A 23,347-nucleotide genomic window follows, 5' to 3' on the forward strand; every position below is an offset into this window, starting at 1 on the left:
TGTCTGATTTTCAGTGATCATGATCAGTGATCTCATCCACCCTCTGCAAATTCAGAAGCTGCTGAGGAAAGAAGATGGTAGCAAGATCATCTTCAAACCATTCCCTTCCACTTGTAGTTTCTTTAGGTCCCATCTTACAGAAATGTAGTAGCAAACGTCAAGCCTTAACATCTTCTCATTAACTGCCCCCTCTGCACACATATATCCATATGCTAGTGGCAAAGCAATTATATTCAAATATTAAATGCAAGACACAACCAGGTATTTGATACTCTCCACTAGGGAGCAAATAATGGCCCAATAATGGCTAAATACTAGCATTATTTATAACATTACAAAATCTTGAAATCCTGCTGGAATTAAAATGGACAGAAATGAAAAGGATACCAAAATGAGTTTAAAGTGGAGCATAATTAAGAAAATTGTGTATTCCTAGAAAATAAGGACCTAGGTTTATGTTAACTGCCTACCTTGCAATGTCCCACTATAGCCCAATAATAATCGGAACTGCCACATTCCAGGTGTGTTGAACTACAGCTGACAAAAACTGCCCTCTAGCACATCTGGAAGGCAGCAGCTGGGAGAAAGTGGACATATATTCTTTTTAGGTTTTCCTTGTAATGATGGCACACATGCTTATAGCAGTATTTAGAGATTATCTTCTACGACTTTTATTAAAATGATGATTATTGTAAAATACTGAAACCTTGCTCCTACTGCTTTCTTTTATATTTGTTACTTTAATGATGATAGAAAAATCTCAAGGGCTTAATTAAAAGGTGTAACAACTTAGAAGATATATTAATATGGCCTAATATGTGGATTTCAGCTTATCTGAGATGTGATTAATAGGGGGACACATTCCACAGTTAATATATTTCTTCTAAATCAAGCTGTCAGTCATATTAACTAATACTCTGTCATAGATTGGATTTCTTTAAAAAAAGAGAAAACCTTAATTTGAAAGATAATTATTTTGCTTGATTAATATGCTTTAAATTAAATTCCTGCATGCAATGAGGCCATCACTTTGGCAAGTTTTGAATTAATACATACTTCATGTTGTAATGCACACTAATGTTTATGGCTTATATGGCCTTCTTTACAAAGAATTACCTTCACAGTATGCATTGTCCTCGCGAAGGGCTCGGAAGCCATCTCGGCAGCTACAGACAGCCCGGTCTTCAAGGTTCCTACAGAAGGAATTCTCCAAGCACTGGTGTCCTTCAGAACAAAAGTTGTGGCCTAAAAATAAGTAATATAGGTCATTTTAAAAGAGAGCTCAAGGGCAAAAGTTTCCTGTTGCTGTTGTCACTGTTGCTGTGTGCCCTCCAGCTGCCTCTGACTTATGGGGACCCTATGATTAAGTGGTCTCCAAAATGTCATGTCCTCAATAACCCTACTCAGTTCTTGTAAACTCAGTCTTGTAATTCCTTTAGGGAGTCAAGCCATCTTGTAATTGGCCTTCCTCTTTTCCTGCAGCTTCACACCTTCCCCAGCATTTTTGTCTTTTCCAGAGAATCCTGCCTCAGTTTCATCATTTCTGCCTCAAGAAATAGTTCAGGCTTCATTTGATCTACTACCCTTTCTATTACCTGTTCTTGAAAACAGATCTCATTGCTCTAGTACTTCGTATGCAATTAACAGCCTGGCAGTCTTTCATATTAGTGTACAGTTAATTACTGGGTAACCCCATAGCTATTGTAAGGATTCTTATGCCAATCAGATTTTGAAAGCTATTGACCAATCTTACTAATAACAGAATGGTCCTTTTCTGCATCTCATTTTGCTCCAACTCCATCCCTATAACCATGACTACTGCCCATATATGCCTGAAGCTGTCCTACTATTTTACCCCATTAATTATTTACAGCACTGGGTGATGTACATATAAAACAATAAAATGACAGCATACAAACTAAAGGAAACAACCACTCCTAACAAAAGACACCAACATTACAAACGTGATGACTCTGCGAAACAGAACATGCATATATAGAGGCAAATAACTTCAGTAGAAGTTGCCTTCAAATGTCTCTTGAAAAATACATGTTTTCAGACACCTCTTAAAACTGGAGAGGATGGAGAGGATGGGAACAAGGCATAGCTCTACCAGGAGGCAATTCCAGAGGGATGGTGCAACCACAGAGAAAGCCCAATGTCTTGGTGAGGAGCTTCTGGCCTCCTTCGGCATGGCCACCTGGAGGAGCATAGCTTGGGAGGATCTAGTTGGTATAGGAGAATGACCTTGGGAAGAGATGCTTTGACTGGTCTGAGGAAAGGAACTTTATTCCATGAAACATCATGCTAAAATAAACTTGTTGGCCTTAATGGTGACACAAGGCTCCTTACTATCTTTTTTGTTATGGTGAAACAGACTCATACAACTATCTCCTTGAAAAATGGGTCACACAGGATACAAGAAAGACAAGAATGGACGTACTGGAGAATGCAAAATACCTTGCTTGCACTTTTATGTAAATTATTGCTATGTAAAGTTTCACTTTGATAATAACATAGCACGCTATGGAGAATGAAACAGTGACTTATTCCACAGCACTCACTCTATCTAGTTTATAGCTATCATCATTTACAAATATGCATAACACTGTAATCATCAGTTTCTGGAGGAGTGCATTTGTTAGTCTGTAGTCTGTTGCAGTAAAACCGTCTTGTGGCACTATGAAGTCTGGCAAGCTTTATTTGGCATAAGCATTTTGGGTTACAGTCTGAAAACACAATGAAGAGGACTGCATTCTTAACTTGACAGATCATTTGAATGTGCGGATGCAACAATCAGAACTAGACATGGGAGCTTCATATTCGATTCCCACCACAGGTGCCACAACGGTCCATTCCCATCCTCCAGAACCAGCAACATCATGCCAATCACAGATGTAGTCCCACTGGGATGCCCCTTTACCTTTCTCCACAAGCAACTGCTCTGGCAAGGAGGTGGGAAGATGAGTCTCCCTGCTCAGCTGCTGAGCGGTTGGCTGAAGGGAAAGGTGGGGCAGCGCTGGTGGAACTCTGTCCATGATTGGCACAATGTTGCTGCTGTCGGACGTGTGTGCTGCGAGAAGCCCAGTGAGTGGACCAGGGTGGTTCTGGGGGGGTGGGGTGGGAGTGGACAGCCATAGCACCTGTGCTGCCGAGCTTTATACTCGTATCCCCCAATATATGAATACAAAGCTCCCATGTCTAATCCCAGAGCCCCCCCTCGTGCTGCTTTCAGAAGCCTCCTGGGGATATTCAGCAGTGAAAATGCACCTCTGAAAGGCCCGCTTTCCGCGGGGAGGTGCGAGGGGGGCGCTGGGGGGTGGGCCTGCCCCTGCCACCCACCCCACCCCGGCAAAGCGGCGCTTTCAGAGGCTTCCCCAGTGCATTTCGACTGCCTATTTACCTGCTGGGCAAGCCTGGGCAAGCTTCTAAGAGCAGCGCGGATCAGCTGTAAGGCCAGGAGGGGGAGGGGCTGGAGCGGAGAAGATGGCTCCTGGCTCTTTTCTGGAATGATTGCTTCCCCCCCTCATCACAAATGCCCCATTTTCGCACAGTTGATCGGGGGGCCTTTGCAAAGATCGCTGGCCCCGCCGATCAGCTGTGCAAAAATGGGGCGTTTGCGATGATGGGGGGGGAAGCAATCATCACAAAGCGATTTTCCCCTATAAGGAACATCTCAATGCGATCACTTATGTGATCGCAAAATCCACATCGCTATGCGGATTTGTCGTTAAACGGGGCACCTGTTAAGCGAGGCCCCACTGTATTACTGACTTGTTCCAAAGATCCCATGCCTCATATGTGATCAGTTTCACTACTAGAAAGCCATGGAGGCTAAAGAAGGAGAGGGGGGAGTTTTGAATTACCAAAAATGTCCTAATTGGTAAAGCCATAAGAGGGGTGGAAATATGCTGAAAGAATGAGTAGTGATGTGGGGAGTCAGGGCAACTCCCATCCAAATTAGGTGGATGCAGTTTTTGTTATTAGTGTGCCTTAGTCCATGGATAACTTAGGCCTGTGGAAAGGTAATGACATCACCAAAAGGGCACCATTTTCAGGAATTAAAAACAGTAGGAGGAAGTCTTTACTGAAAATCAATAACACTAGTAAGAAGATATTTTCAGCAATTAAAGATATCCTCTTTCTGTCCTGTGGCTTCCATGGGTTCTCCACAATGAAAGGGGCCACATGTGAATTGGAAAGGTTGCAGGATAAAAGTAGGAAATTTTAAATTACTGAAAATCACCTCCTGCTAATGAAATTGTTAGGTCGTGGCGCTGAGCGCCCGAAGAAGAGTCAGGACACAGCAGTTATTCTACACGATTTAATGGATAAAAGCACATGCACACGCTCACGTGTATATATACATAACCCCCCCGCCTCTCGTTGAAGGTTTCCGCCCCCACCTCAATTACCCACATCCAAGCTAATTGGAGGGAGGGAAGTTATCTGTGACAGCTGCTGTTACATCCACCAGGCTACTGCGAAAACCTGGAAGGACACAGCAATGTTGATCCCAAGACACAACACCCCTCCCCCCTTGGTCTAAATGGTCACAACTTACATAGTCCCTAAAATAACTGGGCGGCCTCCTGAGGTGGATCGGGGCGTGATTCCTGGCAAGCTCTACAGCGCTTAACCCAAGCCTCAATCTCTGCATCCAACCCTGGCCACCAAACATAGCTCCTAGCTAGAGCTTTCATACGCACAATTCCAGGGTGCGCCTCGTGTAAGGCTACAAGAACTTGTTGCCGCAAGGGCTTGGGGATCACCACCCGGCTTCCCCACAACAAACACCCCTTATGGGTAGATAATTCATCTTTTCGAGACACAAACGGCTTAAAGTCTTGCCCATTCTGCACCTTAGGCCACCCCCTCCCCACCCAGTCCAAAACATGGGAGAGGTCAGGGTCCCGGGCGGTCCTCTTTGCCACATCTGCCGCATGAAGCGGCCGCTCTGGTAGCTCCTCTATCAACATAATTTGGTGAGCTGGTGCTGGATCTGGACCTATCTCTGACAATGGTAAACGACTGAGTGCATCAGTATGTCCCATTGCCTTCCCGGAACGATGCTGTAAAGCATACTGATATCCTGCCAGAAAGATAGACCAACGGAGGACCCTAGGGGAAAGGACCTGTGGTGTCTGACGATCGGGTGCAAATAGTCCCAACAATGGCTTGTGGTCAGTCAAGATGGTGAAAGGCCGTCCGTACAAATAATCGTGAAATTTCTTTACTCCTGCCACAATTGCCAGAGCCTCCTTATCAATTTGCGCATAATTTCACTCTGCCGGGGAAAGAGTCTGTGAATAATATGCAACAGGGACCTCTTTCCCATTGGGGAGTAGATGGCCCAACACAGCCCCAATGCCATAAGAAGCATCGCAAGCTAACACAACTGGTAATTTTTCATCGAAATGAGCCAGTACCGAGTTCGAAACCAACAATTCTTTAACCGCTTGAAATGCGGAAGCCTGACGAGGGCCCCAAGCCCAGGGAACATTTTTCTTTAAGCAACGATGCAAAGGCTCTGCTACTGCTGCCTTATGTGGGAGAAAGGCGTGATAAAAATTCAAAAGACCCAAAAACGCCTGGAGTTCCTGCTTATTTTTAGGGGTGGGAGCATCCTGAATTGCCTTTTCCTTGTCTTTCGAAGGGTGGATTCCTGCCGCGTCTATAGAAAACCCTAAAAATTCTACCCGATCGACCCCCAACAAGCATTTCTCCCGTTTCACCTTAAGGCCGGCCGTTTCAAAACGCCTTAACACAGAGCGGAGGCGATCAGCGAATTCCTCCTTAGTGGGAGCAGCAATTAGCACATCATCGAAAAAATGGTGTAACCCCTGGAAGTCCTTTTAAAAGGGAATCCATCAAATTCTGAAATAGTCCAGGGGCTACACTCACCCCAAACTGTAACCTTTTAACTCGAAAGGCACCCTTATGAGTGACAATAGTCTGTGCCTCTGCTGCACCATCGTCCACAGGCAGTTGTTGCTACGCCTGGGCCAAATCCAATTTTCCAAAAACCTTAGCTCCCGCAAGTGTCGCCAGTACATGGCTAACCACTGGTACTGGGTAAGCGTGATCTTGCAACGCCTTATTTATGCTACACTTATAATCCCCGCAAATGCGCACATCCCCATTTGCTTTTACTGGAGCAACTATCGGGGTCTCCCACAAAGCGTGGGACACTGGTTCCAGGACCCCCTGCTCTACTAAGCGATCTAACTCCTCCTCTATCTTTGATTTGAGGGCAAAGGGAACTCTTCGTGCCCTCAGACGTACCGGGCAGACCTGGGGGTCTAACTGAAGGGAAACGGGGGGCCCCTTATGACAGCCTAATCTGCCATCAAAAACGGATGGGAACTCCCCACAAATTTCATTCAGGTCCATAACAGCAGTTGTGTTGGCCCCCTGTATCCCAATTCCCAGGGGCTCAAACCACGCCAGTCCCAGAAGGCTCGTACATCGCCCTTTTACAACCAGGAGATCTAATTTGCCATTAAATTTACCATATCGCACTTTAAATTTGCCTTGTCCCAAGATAGGCACAGCCTTCCTCTGAAAGTCAATTAGGGTGTAGCGAGGTTTTTAAAGCTTAGGTCCACCCCTCGGACAGATTCTCCGAAGGGTTTCCGCCGAAATGATAGAAACCGCCGACCCAGTGTCTAATTCCATTTCACAGGGAAAGCCCTCTATCGCGACCGTCACCCTTATTTTGGCAGAACAGGAAGGTTTGGGAAGGCATAACACCTGGAGTGGACTTGTAGAGGAAGGGAATGCAATTCCGCCTCTAGCAGCTCCGCCGCATGTACTGAGTTCCAGCCCCCTGTGCGTCTTCCAGTGGATCTAGAACCACAGACACGGGTGAGGTGACCCCTTTTTCCACAATTGTGGCAAGAAACGTCCCGAAAATGACAAAAATGACGCTCGTGCTTCTCCCCACAGCTCGCACAGCTGGCAGCACCTTCCCGCTGGCGGTCCTGAGCAGGTGTTGGGCGGACTCTCTTTCCTTTCGGGGCCTGGCGCATTTGCAAGACTTCGTCTCCCTCTGAGTCGCTTGTGCTCCTCTCTCGAGCGACCTGATTGGTTCCCAGGCACCGGGAAGACTGCTGGTCGTCCCCCGAATGGCCCCTCTCCCAGGCTGTTGCAAAATCCACTGCCTTCGCTAGATCACAATGGGGAAGCCTGACTATCTTACTTGAAAGCTTCTCGCTTCGTAGACCAAAAATAAACTGGTCTAAGAGTACCTCGTTCAGTCTCTCAAACCCACACCTGCGAGCAAGACGACACAGGGCAGTCAAAAATTCCACTGCGGACTCCCCGATACACTGTGAACACTTACGGAAGTCCCAGCGGCACGCCAGCTGAGATGGTTGTGGCGTCAAATGATCTGCTAAAGCCTGCACAAGTTCTTGGCAAGTAGCTTCTATTAGCTGCTTTGGTTGAATTAAATCTTTCACCAAGTCCAAGACCTCCACCCCACACGAGCTGACAAAGAGTGCTTTTTTCTTGTCCTCCTCTGTAATCTCCCGGAATGCCAGATAATAGGCGAAGCCGTCGGCCCAAGAGTCCCACAGCTCAGGGCGGTTCAAATCAAACAGTGGCAAAAATCCCTGTGCCTCCATTTCTTACCAACGGCGGCTATCCCAGTAGCCCTTCTGGAAACTGGAGCTCACGGAATCCTATCCCATCCTCGTCGCCAGTGTTAGGTCGTGGCGCTGAGCGCCCGAAGAAGAGTCAGGACACAGCAGTTAGTTAGTTAGGCATCCTTCAGTCTCGAAAGACTATGGTACCGTGCTCTGTATGGAGGACTTGGAACAGCGTCTAGTGTGGCTGAGGAGGCCGATTCGAGAGTGACAGTCTCTTCCACACTGAAGACAAATCCAATCTGTCCCCTGTCCAGCTCCCTGGTTTTGCTGCTTTTGTGACTTCCTCTTTGCCTCAGCCTGCTGGGCAAGGGTCTCTTCAAATTGGGAGAGGCCGTGATGCAATGCCTGCCTCCAGGCTGAACGCTCAGATGTCAGGGTTTCCCATCTGTTGAGGTCCATTCCTAAGGCCTTCAGATCTCGCTTGCAGATATCCTTGTATCGCAGCTGTGGTCTCCCTCTGGGGCGATTTCCCTGTACTAATTCTCCATACAGGAGATCCTTTGGAATCCGGCCATCAGCCATTCTCACGACATGCCCAAGCCAACGTAGACGCCGCTGTTTCAGTAATGTGTTCATGCTGAAAATTCCAGCTCGTTCTAGGACTACTCTGTTTGGAACTTTGTCCTGCCTGGTGATACCAAAAATCCGTCAGAGGCAACGCATATGGAAGGTGTTCAGCTTCCTCTCCTGCCATGCACAAATGGTCCAGGACTCACTACAGTACAGGAGTGTGCTTAGGACACAGGCTCTATAGACCTGGATCTTCGTATGTGTCGTCAGCTTCTTATTGAGCCATACTCTCTTTGTGAGTCTAGAGAACATGGTAGCTGCTTTGCCAATGCGTTTATCCATCTCGACATCCAGAGACAGGGTGTCAGAGATGGTTGAGCCCAGGTACACAAAGTCATGAACAACCTCCAATTCTTGTGTGGAGATGGTAATAGAAGGAGGTGAGTCCACACCCTGGCCCATGACTTGTGTTTTCTTCAGGCTGATTGTTAGTCCAAAGTCTTGGCAGGCCTTGCTGAATCGATTTATGAGTTGTTGGAGGTCTTCAGCAGAGTGGGCAACAATGGCTGCATTATCTGCGAAGAGGAAGTCCCGCATGCATTTCAGTTGGACTTTGGTCTTCGCTCTCAATCTAGAGAGATTAAACAGCTTTCCGTCTGATCTAGTCCGGAGATAGACACCCTCGGTTGCAGTTCCAAAGGCATGCTTCAGCATGACAGCAAAAAAAGATCCCAAAAAGTGTTGGTGCGAGGACACAGCCCTGTTTCACTCCGCTTCGGATGTCAAAGGGGTCTGACACAGCAGTTATTCCACACGATTTAATGGATAAAAGCACATGCACATGCACACGTGTATATATACATAAAAAACCCCGCCTCTCGTTGAAGGTTTCCGCCCCCACCCCAATTACCCACATCCAAGCTAATTGGAAGGAGGGAAGTTATCTGTGACAGCTGCTGTTACATCCACCAGGCTACTGCGAAAACCTGGAAGGACACAGCAAGGTTGATCCCAAGACACAACAGAAATCATCACCCTTATGCAGGCACAAGTTACGCAATAGGATTTCAGCCACTAGATCCAACCCCATATGTATATTAATCCTTTCCAACATCTATGACAGGAGTGGGAATACAGTATTGTTTTAGGTTCAGAGCCAAATTCCAACTTGGGAAGGGTCTTGGAAGGCAAATGTCAAAAGTACTTGGGGCTAGGGCAAAGGCTAAAACTTAGAACAAACTGGAAGCGACCAAGGCAAAGTAGGGAAGCCCAGATGTAATTTTTGCCCATTTGAACATCTTCCCTCCAAGGATACAAAGCACAGCTCAGTTCTATGCATGTCTATTCAGAAGTATTTATTTAAAATTTCTTTAATTTTAATTAACTACTTGTCTTTCTCCTTAAAATAGACCAACCTCCTTATAGGTAGCAGTATTTGGTTCCATGACAGTTTCTGTCCAATTCCTTCTTCCTCACAAATAAGTCATAGAGTCTGCTTTAGGCCAGGATTTCTTGTCTTTTATTAGTTTGTGTCAGAAACTAGACATCATAGGAGACAAAGGTCAGAGCTTCTCTATTGATCAATAGGTTCCCTTTGGCTATGAAGCAGTATAACAGAAAAAAGGACAGATGATTAATTCTGTACTGAGTTAGGCTTTCGGAAGGATCTGTAAGCAGCTCATGATAGGCGAATTCAAGCTGACCCACACAGACATATGAATGTTCTGATAATAAGCATGAAACCTGCCAATTGTGCTTGTCACGCCTGTGTGGTCTCTGTGAAAAGATAGCGCAAGCATAATAAACACTTCCCCAGAGTAATTTAAATAATTGAAATGCATACAAGAAAATGTCTTTTGAGTTTATTTTGATAGATTGCAAGATCTTATTGTGCTTCTGTTATATGACATTCTTTGTGTTTATTTTTATCTTCTTTTTTCTGTCACTAATTACACATTTTGTACCTTGGCAACACAGGACCTGAATGTGACTTATTTTTTTTTTTTGGAATGGCACAAGCTTAAGACAAACCTTAGGAGAATAAGGATTTATTTTATGTCAGCATTGAATGCCTGAGACCACCAACCATCAGCCAATGTGCATCCATAATAAGAAACGTAACACTGCATGGTGGCTGGATGGAGAAGCTCGTATAGGACAAAATGGCCACAGCAATGGGACCACTCTCTTTATATGCTGTAGAAGCAGACTCTTCTCACCAGGTCAGCTCTTGATAAAGCTGTGCTTTCCTTGGAGGGAAAATCCCAATCCTTCTAGGCCTGCGGGATTCTCTTGATTGGTCAACACTAGAGATGGGCATAGTGATGTTCACCCTTTGTGGCACCTACGTGTTGTGCCCTCACAAAGCCTCCAGTTGTGTTTTCCTCTCACTGCCACCAGTGGATTACCTCCATCCACAATATAAATGAAGTATGTCAAAACACTTGTCTTGTGAATGCAAACAGAACTTATTTATTGAAGTGAAGCCAATTTAATTATCACAGAAGTTCCTCAGATGAACATTGTACACAAGTAAATCATTAACAGGTATCTCAATACATATTTTTCTCTTGCCATATAATTACCACCTTCTCTATCTATTTATCTTAACTAGGTAAAGGTAAAGGTTCCCCTTGATAATTTTTGCCCAGTCGTGTTCGACTCTAGGGGGCGGTGCTCATCCCCGTTTCCAAGCCATAGAGCCAGCGTTTGTTCAAAGACAATCTTCCGTGGTCACATGGCCAGTGCGACTTAGACACGAAACACTGTTACCTTCCCACCAAAGTGGTCCCTATTTATCTACTTGCATTTGCATGCTTTCAAACCGCTAGGTTGGCGGGAGCTAGGACAAGTGACGGGAGCTCGCTCCATCGCGTGGATTCGATCTTACGACTGCTTGGTCTTCTTACCCTGCAGCACAGGCTTCTGAGGTTTAGCCCGCAGCGCCACCACGTCCCTCTATCTTAACTAGCTTTATCTCTATTAGTATCTGTTCCTTCTCTCCGACTAACCAGTCTCTTCTCTCTCTCTCTCAATCTCTCTCTCTCTGTATGTGTGTGTGTGTGTGTGTGTGTCTGACTGTCTGACTCCCCCTCCTCCTGCCAAACCTTCATATAGCAGCTGATTCCGCCCCTCCAATGCTCTCATAGGCTCATGCAAATTAGATCATGACTATGAGTGGCATGAGTGACGTGGGGCAATCATCACAGGCATGAACCACCGATTCAGCAGTTTGTAATTGTTTGTTCTTTGGACACACAAGTCTTCCACGAGTACCCCATATTCCCTCCCCCAATTCCTTTGGCAGACATCCACTCGGAGGAGGAGGCAGGGTGGGGAATTCCAGGACACCTGTGCACCTGAAGAACAAACCATTATGAACTGTTAAACTGACAGTTTATGCCCATCTCTAGTTCAGCTCCATAAATGTCTAGAACTCTGACATTGCTGAGGACTGAACACACAGCAGAGGATTGAACACACTGGCATTAGGCTTGCTCATTCTCACTCTTCCCCCCCATCTGAGCCTAAACATAATGCTTTTCTGGTGTCAATTCTCTGCATCCTGGGGTGAAACTCTGAAATAGAAATGTGCAAAACTGTGATTTTGTACAAATCTGCCCAAGAAATTCTGGATGTTGTAGTACAAAAATACACATTCGCACACCTGCAATGATTGATCTGCTAGTCCATTAGAAGGAAGGAAGGAAGGAAGGAAGGAAGGAAGGAAGGAAGGAAGGAAGGAAGGAAGGAAGGAAGGAAGGAAGGAAGGAAGGAAGGAAGGAAGGAAGGAAGGAAGGAAGGAAGGAAGGAAGGAAGATTATCATGGCACTTTAATTTTTTATCTTTTCTTTTGTCTTACCTTTACAAACTTTGCAACAACTGTTAGACAGGGAGATTTGTTGAGACTCAGGACAGTTCAAGGCAGGACAATCCAGCTTGAGTACACGTTTCATCTTGTAGCCCTAGTGAAGCAATATTGTTATTTAATTTCATTAACAATGAAGTATATTTTACTTTTATTTACAGCAGTTAGTAAAAATATGATTAGAAAACAGATTATTTTTTTTGTACTTTTTATTTTTTATAAGGGATAACAGAAAGGAAAAGGGAATTGGGATTGATGAGGAAGAGGGGAGACAATAACATACTTTCATCCATTCTGTACCTATTGCCATATCAAGATTTTAAATTATTCTATTTACTCTTTTCTGCCTTCTAGATTCAGTTCTCCTTTCAATATGTACTGTTCACAAGCTGCCTTTTGATTCTGTCCACTTGTTAAATAGATCCCATCTTTCTGTTGCCTTTTGCGAGGGATAGTCCTTCATGACTTCTGATAAAATGTCCATTTCGGCTATTTCCCGTATCTTTTCAATAAGATCTTCTTGTTTCGGTACCGTTGATCTTTTCCAATTTTTAGCATATAAAATTCTAGCTGCCGTAACTATGTGTATAACTATATAATTCTTTGACTTATCTATATTTTCAGGTATCATACTCAATAAAAACAGTTCTGGGGTTAAGAAAACAGATTATTCAATGAATAGACTCTGTCTAGAGGGACGGGGTTGAAGTCAAATAATAAATAAATAAATAAATAAATAAATAAATAAATAAATAAATAAACAAACAAACAAACAAACAAACAAACAAACAAATGCATGCATGCATGCATGCATGCATACATACATACATACATACATACATACATACATACATACATACATACATACATACATACATACATACATACATACATACATACATACATACATACATACATACATACATACAATAATGATCATGTCCCATCCAGTCAATTCTGACTTATGGTAACCCTTTTTAAGGTGCTCAGATTGCTCAGAAATGGCTTACTATTCTATTCTTCTGAAGCTCTCCTGGGACTAAAGCCCAAGGCTACACAGGCTGTCTCCACTGGCAAGAGGCACAGTGGGGAACCAGACTCCCAAAATCTCACTCCACAGCCAGATGGCCACTGAGTTCTCCAGCCAGCTACATTGCAGTACTGTATATGAGTCACTATACTAGTGGCAATCTAGTCTCCTACTAAAATTTGCAGTGGCTGTACCAAAGAACAGCAATAAATTAAAAGTTTCATAATACGAACAGTAAGCAATTATAACTGGAAGGATGCTATGTGCAGTACTAACTGAAATCTAATTAATTTCCTCTTTTCTTTATTTGAAAGGACCTAACTTCTTTTTCAGGCTTTAAAAGGGAAGATTGGATCCAGACTAAGCAGTGTAATCTTAAATAGCCTTAAATAGATGGCAGTGTAATCTTAAATAGCCTTGAATAGATGGCAGAGAGCCAAGTGAGCTGACACAAGATCAGCAGAAGGTATTTTGAATCCAAATCAGTCCCAGCCTATGGATTCTGGAATGTACTACCTCCACCTTGACCAAACTTTATACCAGTACAAGATTCAGATCTGGCATAATGTGTCCCATTCTCTTTCACAATGCCCACTCTCTTCCTCCTTTTTGGATCTTATTTCAACAGATCTTAGCCTACAAAGCGTTTCTGCTTGCAAATCCTTTTGGCGACAAGTTTCTGAGGTCTGCTGGCATAAGAGTGTTTCTGCCAGCATAGGACAATTGTACATAGGAGATGCAGCTTTTGCCCATTCCAAACCCTCTACGGCTGGCACATCTAAAGATTCCACTTTCAGTCGGACGGGTCTATCCAGCCTGTGACTACTGTAAATCTGAACAGAATCCAATGTATGTTAAATTTAACCTTTAAAATAAGCCAACCCTAGACATACTCTACATTACATAAATTTTAATGAAAATATTTTGCAAAATTAACACAAAGATATGTACACAACACATCTGATAGGATATGGAGTTTACCAGCAGCACTTGGCTGGGACAAAGAGAAGCAAAGTTAAAAAAACTAAATGTTCTGCATTTAAGGATCAAAAATCCCATGAATAATAAAATGTGAGATTACCCTGCTTAACTTCTTTTTCTCTCCACAGTGGGAGATATGGCAGAGAATGCAGTGTAAACTTGAGGTTTGCTCTAGTGAGCTTCAGATTATTTATTTAATTTTTGTGTCACTTCATCAAAGCTCACAAAGAATTTTAAAAGTGCAGTTGAAACCTTGATAACTTATTAAAAGAAAATATTCAGTTTCTTCAAAGCATCTATCTTTAGACACTTGATTTAAAAACTGGTAAACAAAACAAAGCATTTAAGAACACTGTTACAATAGTTTTAAAATATTTAATTACAAAGTAAGGTCAGGAGTACAAGGAAGAAAATAATGCTCTTACCTTGCATTCAAACAGAATGCAGTCCCCTGAGTTTGAATGTAAGGTTTCTCTTTCACTTTCAAAGTAGGTTTTGCCTTCAAACACACATATTGCTATAGGGTTAAATACAGAATGAAACATTGATTAAATTTAGGTTTTCAGGTTTTACATGTGACCGTTCAAGTGTACACCAAAGTATAATTCAAAATTAGGACATATTTTCATCAGGACATTCTACAGTAGATTATAAAATCTCATATTTAACTTAATGATTAATCAAAAATATATCCGCTGTAATTAAACAGATATAAAGGCACTTGGATTTGGGTTAATGTAGTTTAGTTCAGCTTTGGCATGGAGACCATAGACTTTTGAGCATTTTACTTTCTCGCTTTGTAAAAAAAAATCAAAAGTAGAGTGAACAACAATAAAATTAGCTTTGTAAACATCTTTACATATTATAATAGGAAAGCAATATATAAATATGTTATTTAAAATAAAAGTTGCATATGAGCATATGGGAGTCCAAAATGTGTGCTCTGCAAATGCATTAAGAAAGATCTATGTTATGGTACATGTTGTTCCTCAGTTTTTGGTTTTGCAGTATAGTTTGGACTGCTTATTTTGACCAATGTGGCATCAAGTGTAAAGCATTCCAGACTTCCAAATTTGGGCTTTGTAATGGGACAAAGAATGCCTGTTTGGCTGTGCCCTGCCATTCTTAAGTGAAAACAATTACTACTTTTACGGTACCCATCTCACTTTAGGAAAAGCTAGAACGAGCTCCATTCCTATTAGGAAAGACCTAAACAATCCAGAGATGTGTAAGGAGACACCCAGTGTAAGCAACATCTCATGATGTTGGAGAAAAAATATCCACAAACTACTCATAGGTCCATTTCTGGAAACTAAGGAGTCAAGTCTAGCACTGGCATATAGTGTGTACCATTTCCAACTGCCCACAAAAACAAGATCCCAACCATCAACTATCACAAATGATATGAATCATAGCTTAGCAACTCTAATTATCAAGAAACCTTGCATTGTAGGTTTGGTATACGATCTTGCATGTGCATGTGGTGTACACACCAGGAATTCAGCCAACTTCTGCTCACTGCATGTTTCTACGTTAAATCAGCTATACTTTGGATGTCTACATTTGAGATGCATCCATTCCCACCAGATGACCTATACAGTGAAAAAACACTGTGGTGTCGTGGCTAAAGTGATAGACTTGGGTTTAGAAAAAAAATCAACATCCCATGTTCAAATTCTTACTCAGTCATGAAACTTGTGGTGACTTTGGATGAGCTGTTCTTTCTCTCATCCTGACCTACAGGGTTGTTGTGAGCATGTCAGGATGAGAAGAATGAATGTCGCCTTGAGCCCAGTGGATAAAATAAATCTAAAAAGCAAATAAGTGTATAGTAAAGAAGTATTAACTACCTGGATCACACACGTACCCAACATGACAGATTTGTAAAAATTCAGGATGTGAAAAGTCTACAGGAAAGGAAAGCAGCAATGTGGAAATGACAGGGTTCTGAACAGAATCAATTATTCTTTACCAGGGAATATGAACCAACACAGCTCATTTCCCACTGTTTTATTAGAAGTGACTTTGACAACCTGGATCTGCAAGCCACCTCTCTGTATTAGCCTTAATTCTCTTCTCTGCTACTAAGGTTTGCAGCAGTGGTCTGAGGACTACACTGTAAGTGACAGCTTCTAGCTGCAGGGTTGCTTCCACAAACCTCACTTCCAAAATCTCTCAACAGGCATTTGCTGAAGGCAAATTGTTGAAGGCCATTCTCTAGGGAATTCAGTGGAGAGTGGAAAGGAAGTACTGTAAGTGAAAACAATTTGAAAACAAAACACCGTACAAAGTTTATTAACTTTCCATTCCTAAATTATACAAACATGTACAAGTAGTTCAATAACAAGGAACTGTATCTAGGGTCCAATTTCTCCTACTGCTTTGTGGTTTATGAACACAGGAAAATACCTTGTACTGAGACTTGGAAACAGCTTTCCAGAGTTTCAGATGTGGTCTTTCTCAGTCCTGACCTAAAATGTCTGGGATTATACCTTGGACCTTCTGCATCTAACTAATGGGCTTCATCACCTAACAACAGGGGTTCCCTTAATTTTCAGTCTTTCAACACCACATTTTTAGGCAATAAAAGTTAAGCACTACTTTAATTAGGTAATACAAATAATGCAAAGGACCATGTTATGGCTAAAATCCTGTTGCTTAGTATAAATATGTCACACTGGAATAGGCCCATTGAATCAATGGTGACTTGGTGAGTCAAATACTCCATTGGTTCCACTGACTCAAATATACTGCCTCTAGTTGTAACCTACTTTAGTGTAGTAGGTCACAACTGGAGTAGACCCACTTGGAACAATAGCACTTATGGAGGAGTTGAGTTAACCAAAGCCCCAGTGATTCAATGGACCTATTTTAGTGCAATTTACCATGTTTCCCTAAAAATAAGACAGGGTCTTATATTAATTTTTGCTCCAAAAAAAGTATTAGGGTTTATTTTCAGGAGATTTTTTAAAAATGTACAACAATCTACATTTATTCAAATACACTCAATGTCAACTTCTTCTGGTTGCTGCACAATGGTGGCAGGGGGTTTTCACTTAACCGGGGCTTATTTTGGAGGGAGGGTTTATATTGCAAGCATCCTGAAAGATCATACTACGGCTTATTTTCAGGGTAGGGCTTATTTTCAGGGTAGGGCTTATTTTTGGAGAAACAGGGTAATATGCTAACCAACAGGATTTCAGCCTATGTATAATTCTTAAACAAACATCACCTCCCTTAACTTGAGTATTAGACTGGTTTACCTTTGAAAACATACAAAATCTTTTGACATATTTAAGAAATGGATCGTAGTAAATATTGTTAAGAGTTTTTACAAAGAATATACCTGTTTACTCTTGGAAAAATAAATATAAATTTAAAATTTAATAAAAAATGAACCAAATTATAAGTGTGTGGAAATATATGCATGTGTGCAACTGGTTTTTTTTTCCAGCCATCTATCCACCCACCCTCTATATACAGTTGAATCCCATGAAGTGTTAGAAGCTGCTTGAGACTTTTCCAGATTTCCTTGAGAAGAGTAGTTTCCATCAGGGAGTACTAAGATGATACACTGTGTGCACTCAATTTCTTGTATGATATTTACTCTCAGGACAATTCATATCACACTTTTATGAATACCTAAACATCTGTATCCAGAGCAAAACCCCATAATAGGACTAAAAGGGATGATATCATCAGCCAGTAACCTTGAAAGGGCTGCTGTCAGAAGCCAATGAGAATGCCGAAGAGGGAGGAAATGGGCCCACAGAGTGAGTGAAGGAAGTTAGGAGTGCAGTGAGCAGATGAGAACCAGGCTGGTGGGTGACTAGAGCAGGAAACATCCATACCCTCAGATTTGCTGACTGGGGAAGGGGAAAAAAAATCTTTGGATCTTCATTCTGCTAATTAGTTTCCTGCGAAAAACGGTTGTTACATTCCTATTTCTCCTCCCACCCATACATCACTCCTTTATGGGCCAATGGAGAGGCTACATTGCTCACTTCCTCAGGACTTCCTTCAGCGCCTTGTTCTTCACTAAGGTACTCCAGCAGGTAAGGAGGAAAATAAGCCATTCAAGTGTAGGGTCTGGTTTAATGCCTTGGAGAGTGTTCTCTTTCCCAGCCACCACAACGGTCATTCAGAGGAGCTCCACAATATTCTGCTGCCCAGCCAGAGGTCCAGTATCAGCAAGAGCCACTAGCTTCGCAGCTGGGAACGACTTCTGGAGAGGACAAATATTTCTTTCAAAGCTGACAATGTTCCTATAGGGTTTTCCTATGTTATCTGTTTGGGGTGGTAAAAACTGCTCTGATATAACAGGATACAGGGAAATTGTAAGCACTCTTTCATTTGATGTGTTCCACAAGAGCTAGTGGGTCCTCCCTCTAAAGGACATAAATAGTTGGGAATATATTAGTAGGGAAGGTGCAGGATTGCTTAGGGACTTGGCTCTGAACATTTTGATTTGTCTTGGTCCGGTCATGGTTGTTGCTAGTTGTCTCCTTTTCGATAGATAGATTCTGTTTCTTTGCCCCGTCTGTTTTAGAATAGTTTTTGACAGTGTCATCGAGGCAACCAACATGAATTTGACACAACTCCAGGAGGCCGTGGAAGATAGGAGGGCCTGGCATGCTCTGGTCCATGGGGTCGTGAAGAGTCGGACACGACTAAACGACGAGGGCTTACTTACTGGCACCAAAGAAAATGAATAGGAGGAAGCAAAATGAAAGAACCTGAAAGAGCTGGTCCCTTTTGTATTTAATGAAAGAAACTGTACACAAAGGCCCAAAAATGAAAGAGGCATCCCCTAAAAGAACCAGAAACAAATCAAACATGAAAGTTTTCCCCTGCTGATATACCGTTTCCTAGTTAGTGCCAAAGCTTTATACCTAAAAACATCTTACATTTTGTATGCAGTGAAAACAAAATGATGACAGTAATTTGCTGAAGAGATTTTTGTATTCTGCAAACTCCCTGGTGAGGATGTAATGAAAAGCAAAGGAACAGATCTAAAATTCTTGACACAGATAAATTATACATTTGTAAAAAGAATTGGAGTAAAAAAAAACCCCTAAAGCACATTTTCAGTATGATGATATTTTTAATTTTCTCCTGGCAAGTATTACAAATATTTTTTCCCTTTAATTCCTTAAAGAAGACAAATTTCATATATATAGGCTATGTTATGCTAATGAATACAGATTTCCTTAAACATTTTGTTTTATGATTCATTCTTTAGGCAGGTGAAAAAAATGGTTAAAAGACCATTTAACATAAAACTACCTTCCTTCATGTACACTGATACATTTTCTTACACTCCGCAATGTCATTCACTTAGATAAGTGCATCATTCATATTCAATTATTTTTAGAAAAAAAAATGCATTCAAATCAAGATAAAAGGAAAACCAACAATGGCTTCAGTCCCTGCGGGTTCTAAAAGAACAGCAGAACTGAAGAAATGGTGGCAAATCAGAACTAAATGACTGAAATCCTGGTGCAGAACTCCAAGTACACAATGCAGAGCTACAGTGGCCATAGCGAAAAGTCCAGCAAGGCAGAAGTGCTAGTCATAAAACACTTCCATTTGTGTGTGTCATGCAACACTCATGAGGGAGAGATGTATGGTCAATTCCTCAATACAATTGCACATTTTTCTAATTATATTCCATGAAGGCCAGCACCAGAAAGACTTTTGCTACTTCTCCTCCAGAAAGGAGAATACAATACAGGTATTTCAGATTAAGAATTCAATCTGTGTAATCTCAACTTCATTTTAAACAGATGAACACATGCATAAAGTTCTAATTGAGAACAACAAACCAACTCATCATAAACCCAAATATTCTGGCCTCAGATCGATTGATAGTCAGGTAAGTATAAGAAATGCAGTAGCTGCATCAATTTTATAATGCAATTAGTGTAATGTACTCGTTTTACAGTTTACTTCCTACTTCTAGTGTTTGTACTTCATATGACAAAAAGTTTGAAACCACTGTCATTTTTATCTCCATACTGAAGGAACTAACTGAGATGACAAAAAAAACCATCAGTTTCATTGCTCTTCTTTGAGAGGAACTGGTAAAAGGCACGTTTCCATCCATTCCTGCTTTTTTAAAAGGATGTTATTATTAATTTGTTTCTGCAACAGAAAGTTTGAACTGTTTGAATCATTGTAGCATGCCATGCTGCCTCTAGGAGATGTGGCTGGAAGAGACTTGGATGGGGTGACTGTCAATCTATCCAGCATTAACCAATAGTTTCCTCCTGCCTCTGAATTCAAAGAGAATTCCGCCTCTATGCTCTGAGCTCTTTCTCTCTCTTGAGTCTGTTGGAAGCAGTCAGTGAGTCTGCTGAGGCCTGTTGCTCAAAGCATTACCTTGAGTGCTCTATTCCATTCCACAAGGTTCCATTGTAAAATTACTACGCTGCTCTCTCAGACATGTCAACATTGGTTGCAAAGTATTGATTAAAAAAAAACCCACTGCAACCCAGCAGAGTCTGAATTCTTGGATGGCAAATGGAAAAATGATGGAACAGCAGCATCTTATTTTGACATGAGGAATGCAGAGTATAATGTCAATGACTTTGTTGCATTTCAAAACAAAAACCTTCATTACAAAGCTTGGTAGGTTCATACTCCCACTGACTAGCCACAATGGATTAGAGTATGAAACTCCTTAAACTGAAAGGGTAGTGAGAGGGAGGAAAAAGTCTATGAACTTCACTTTCTCATAACAGCCTTGTAAAATGAAAATTCACTTGCAAATCTACAGTGTTTTCTGATAAACTACGCAAAAAGCACGAAAAACACAAAATATATGTACATAATATTTGATTTTAATCCATCACATCTTCACTTTCATAAATTCAGCTCAAGGTGAGATTTGAACCACGCTTAACATCAATTAGGTGATACTGTACTGAGTTTTCTTTGTGATTTTTAGTCTAGGGAGGGCTTTTGCTATAAAGGCAAAGAAACCACATTTGATTCTTTTAAAAAAATGGAGAATTGTTTTCTTGTCATTCTTGAATTTTCTGCCGGATGCATGGCTGATCTTCAGAGCCCTTTGTGCATAAAGTAATGGAGTTGATAGAACTTCCCTAATACACAAACCAAATATGTCTTATATCTGTAACTTCAAACCACAACATGCCAGTATTTGCTTTCTTGTAAAATCACTGCAATGCTGATACATCTTCTATTCATCTTCTTAAATACAGTTGTAAAATCACAGTCATGTTTCTGATCTTATAGTGTTTTTATAATGCAAATGCAACTGTCATCAAGTCCTGCATAAGTTATTTCAGTGTCCCCTACTTACATTTCCTGTTGTGTAAGATCTTTCACAAATCAGCTTCTTAGTATATTTACTGGTTTTGCTTGAATGATCATGTATAAATTTGTAATGAATTTATATACTGTATATTCAAATTTGTTACGATCTACTTTTGTTTCATATATCAAGGACTTCTCTAGTGGCTTGGTTATTTAAAGTGTTTGTTTGGCAGAAATGAAACATGAGTAATTTGATTTGTATATACTACATCTCACAGGCAAGAAATTCACACATTTGTCTGCTGGATCTTCTGTCCTAAACTGATCAGCATCCTGCAGATTCCAGAGAAGTATCTAAATTTACCTGCATCTTTCCAATTACACTGCCACCCTCTGTTGTTTGTGGATTTTTCTTTAAATAACAAGTGTACATGTTTAATGAGAGTGTCTCTGGTCATTCATAATCTTGCCTGGTTAAATTGCTCAGTCTCACAGTGCAATAACTGTTGCAGGATCTATCAGGGACAAGGTTGTGAGATGAAGGTTTAGGGATTAGAATTTATACTATTGTATTTAATTAGAGAGTAATAAGAAAGTGTGGCAAGTTACTTCAGTCTCCCTTCTGCAGTAGTAATTTGTGCATGTTTATGAGCAGCACTAGAGGAAAAAGATATGAATTATAGAGATTTGACTGAGATTGTTCATACACTTTTTGCAAAATCTATTGTGATGGCATTGTAACAGATCTCATGTTTTATAGTATCATAGAAAAGTGAAGTTGGAAGGGGCCTACAAGGCCAGCAGGTCCAACCCCCTGCTCAACACAGGAATACAATCAAAGCGTATCTGCCCGGTGATTATCCAAGTTTTTCTTGAATGCCTCCAGTGTTGGAGCACTCACCAATTCCTGAGGTAACTGGTTCCACTGTTGTATTGGCTCCAACTATTTTAGCCATCTATCCTTCCTAGTGCCAGTCCAGAAATCCTGTTTTAGTGGTTAAAAGCACATTTAATCCCTAGTGGTCTGAAAGCATTCTTTCTCATTATTCACACAGATTGTAAAGGTGATTTTAAAACAAGCATTAGTTAGGAAAAAAAGCTAAGAACAAGTCCCAATGGTTTCACAAAAGGAATGTAAGCAATTTAACAAGTCTTGCCGATAATGAAATTTCAGCATGCTTATCTTTGGATAGATTATCATCAAGGAAGTGTATTGACCATAATGGACTTTGAAAAAAAAAAAGTAACACCAGCTTTATAAATATAATAATGCTGAACAATTTTAAAATCTACAAAAACAAACAAACAAACAAACAAAAACACTCACGTTGGCATTCTTTGCAGCACTTGCCTTCAACATATGCAGGTGCAGAATTCTGAGGGCAATCCGAAGGTGGACATATCAGTGCTTCACATTGGATAGTACCATTCTAGGAAGAACAGAAGATTCATTTAAAAATAACTTACTTGAACACAATCATGCAAGCAAGTATTTAAAAATCACACATTTCTTTAAAATATAACTTCTCAAACATAAATAAACCATAGACTATTTTTCTTCTTTAGATTATGAAGGAATCTCTATACTTCTCTTTCAGACTTAATAGACTTCTGATCTGTGCATAATAGCTTCTTTATATAATGACAGTAACATTACGGTGTTTTAAAAATTTTATCATTTGTTATTCGTTCTACCAATTGTGAAGACTGGGAGATTATTCTAAAGTAGAAGAGTGCTACTGAATAAAATCTTTCCTGCACTAGTCACAAGACAGCCATTACGGGTGTTTTAAAAATAATATCACCCTTTGAAATTCTGCAGTTACTGCAACAATTCATCACTTTAATCCAGTGCTTCTCCAGCCTTGGGTCCACAGATGTTCTTGGACTAAAACTTCCAGAAGTGTTTACCACTAGCTGTGCTGGTCAGGATTTCTGAGAGTTGTAGTCCAAAAACATCTAGACCCCAATGTTGGGAACCACTGCTTTAATTCAATGAGTTTGGTACACTCTATGTGAGCACAA

General features: G+C 41.3%; 1 protein-coding gene and 1 long non-coding RNA gene across 3 annotated transcripts in view; one reads left to right on the plus strand and one right to left on the minus strand.

Moving 5' to 3' along the window:
• NELL2 (neural EGFL like 2) overlaps window positions 1–23,347 on the minus strand; it is a 140,987-nt gene that overhangs the window by 73,416 nt on the left and 44,224 nt on the right. For both annotated transcript variants that reach the window (XM_020795538.3, XM_073000446.2), the window contains exons 9-12: window positions 22,650–22,752; window positions 14,467–14,558; window positions 12,025–12,127; window positions 1,117–1,245 (exon numbers count right to left, since the gene is read on the minus strand). In XM_020795538.3, coding sequence (XP_020651197.3) covers window positions 1,117–1,245; window positions 12,025–12,127; window positions 14,467–14,558; window positions 22,650–22,752 — 427 coding nt within the window. The remainder of the gene's footprint in view (window positions 1–1,116; window positions 1,246–12,024; window positions 12,128–14,466; window positions 14,559–22,649; window positions 22,753–23,347) is intronic.
• Window positions 9,312–12,096, plus strand: LOC144583314 (uncharacterized). The gene is made up of 2 exons (XR_013537036.1): window positions 9,312–10,776; window positions 11,134–12,096. It is a non-coding gene; the product is annotated as an uncharacterized LOC144583314 (long non-coding RNA).

Source organism: Pogona vitticeps, chromosome 5 (genome assembly GCF_051106095.1).
Source record: "Pogona vitticeps strain Pit_001003342236 chromosome 5, PviZW2.1, whole genome shotgun sequence".
Taxonomy (NCBI): Eukaryota; Metazoa; Chordata; class Lepidosauria; order Squamata; family Agamidae; genus Pogona; species Pogona vitticeps.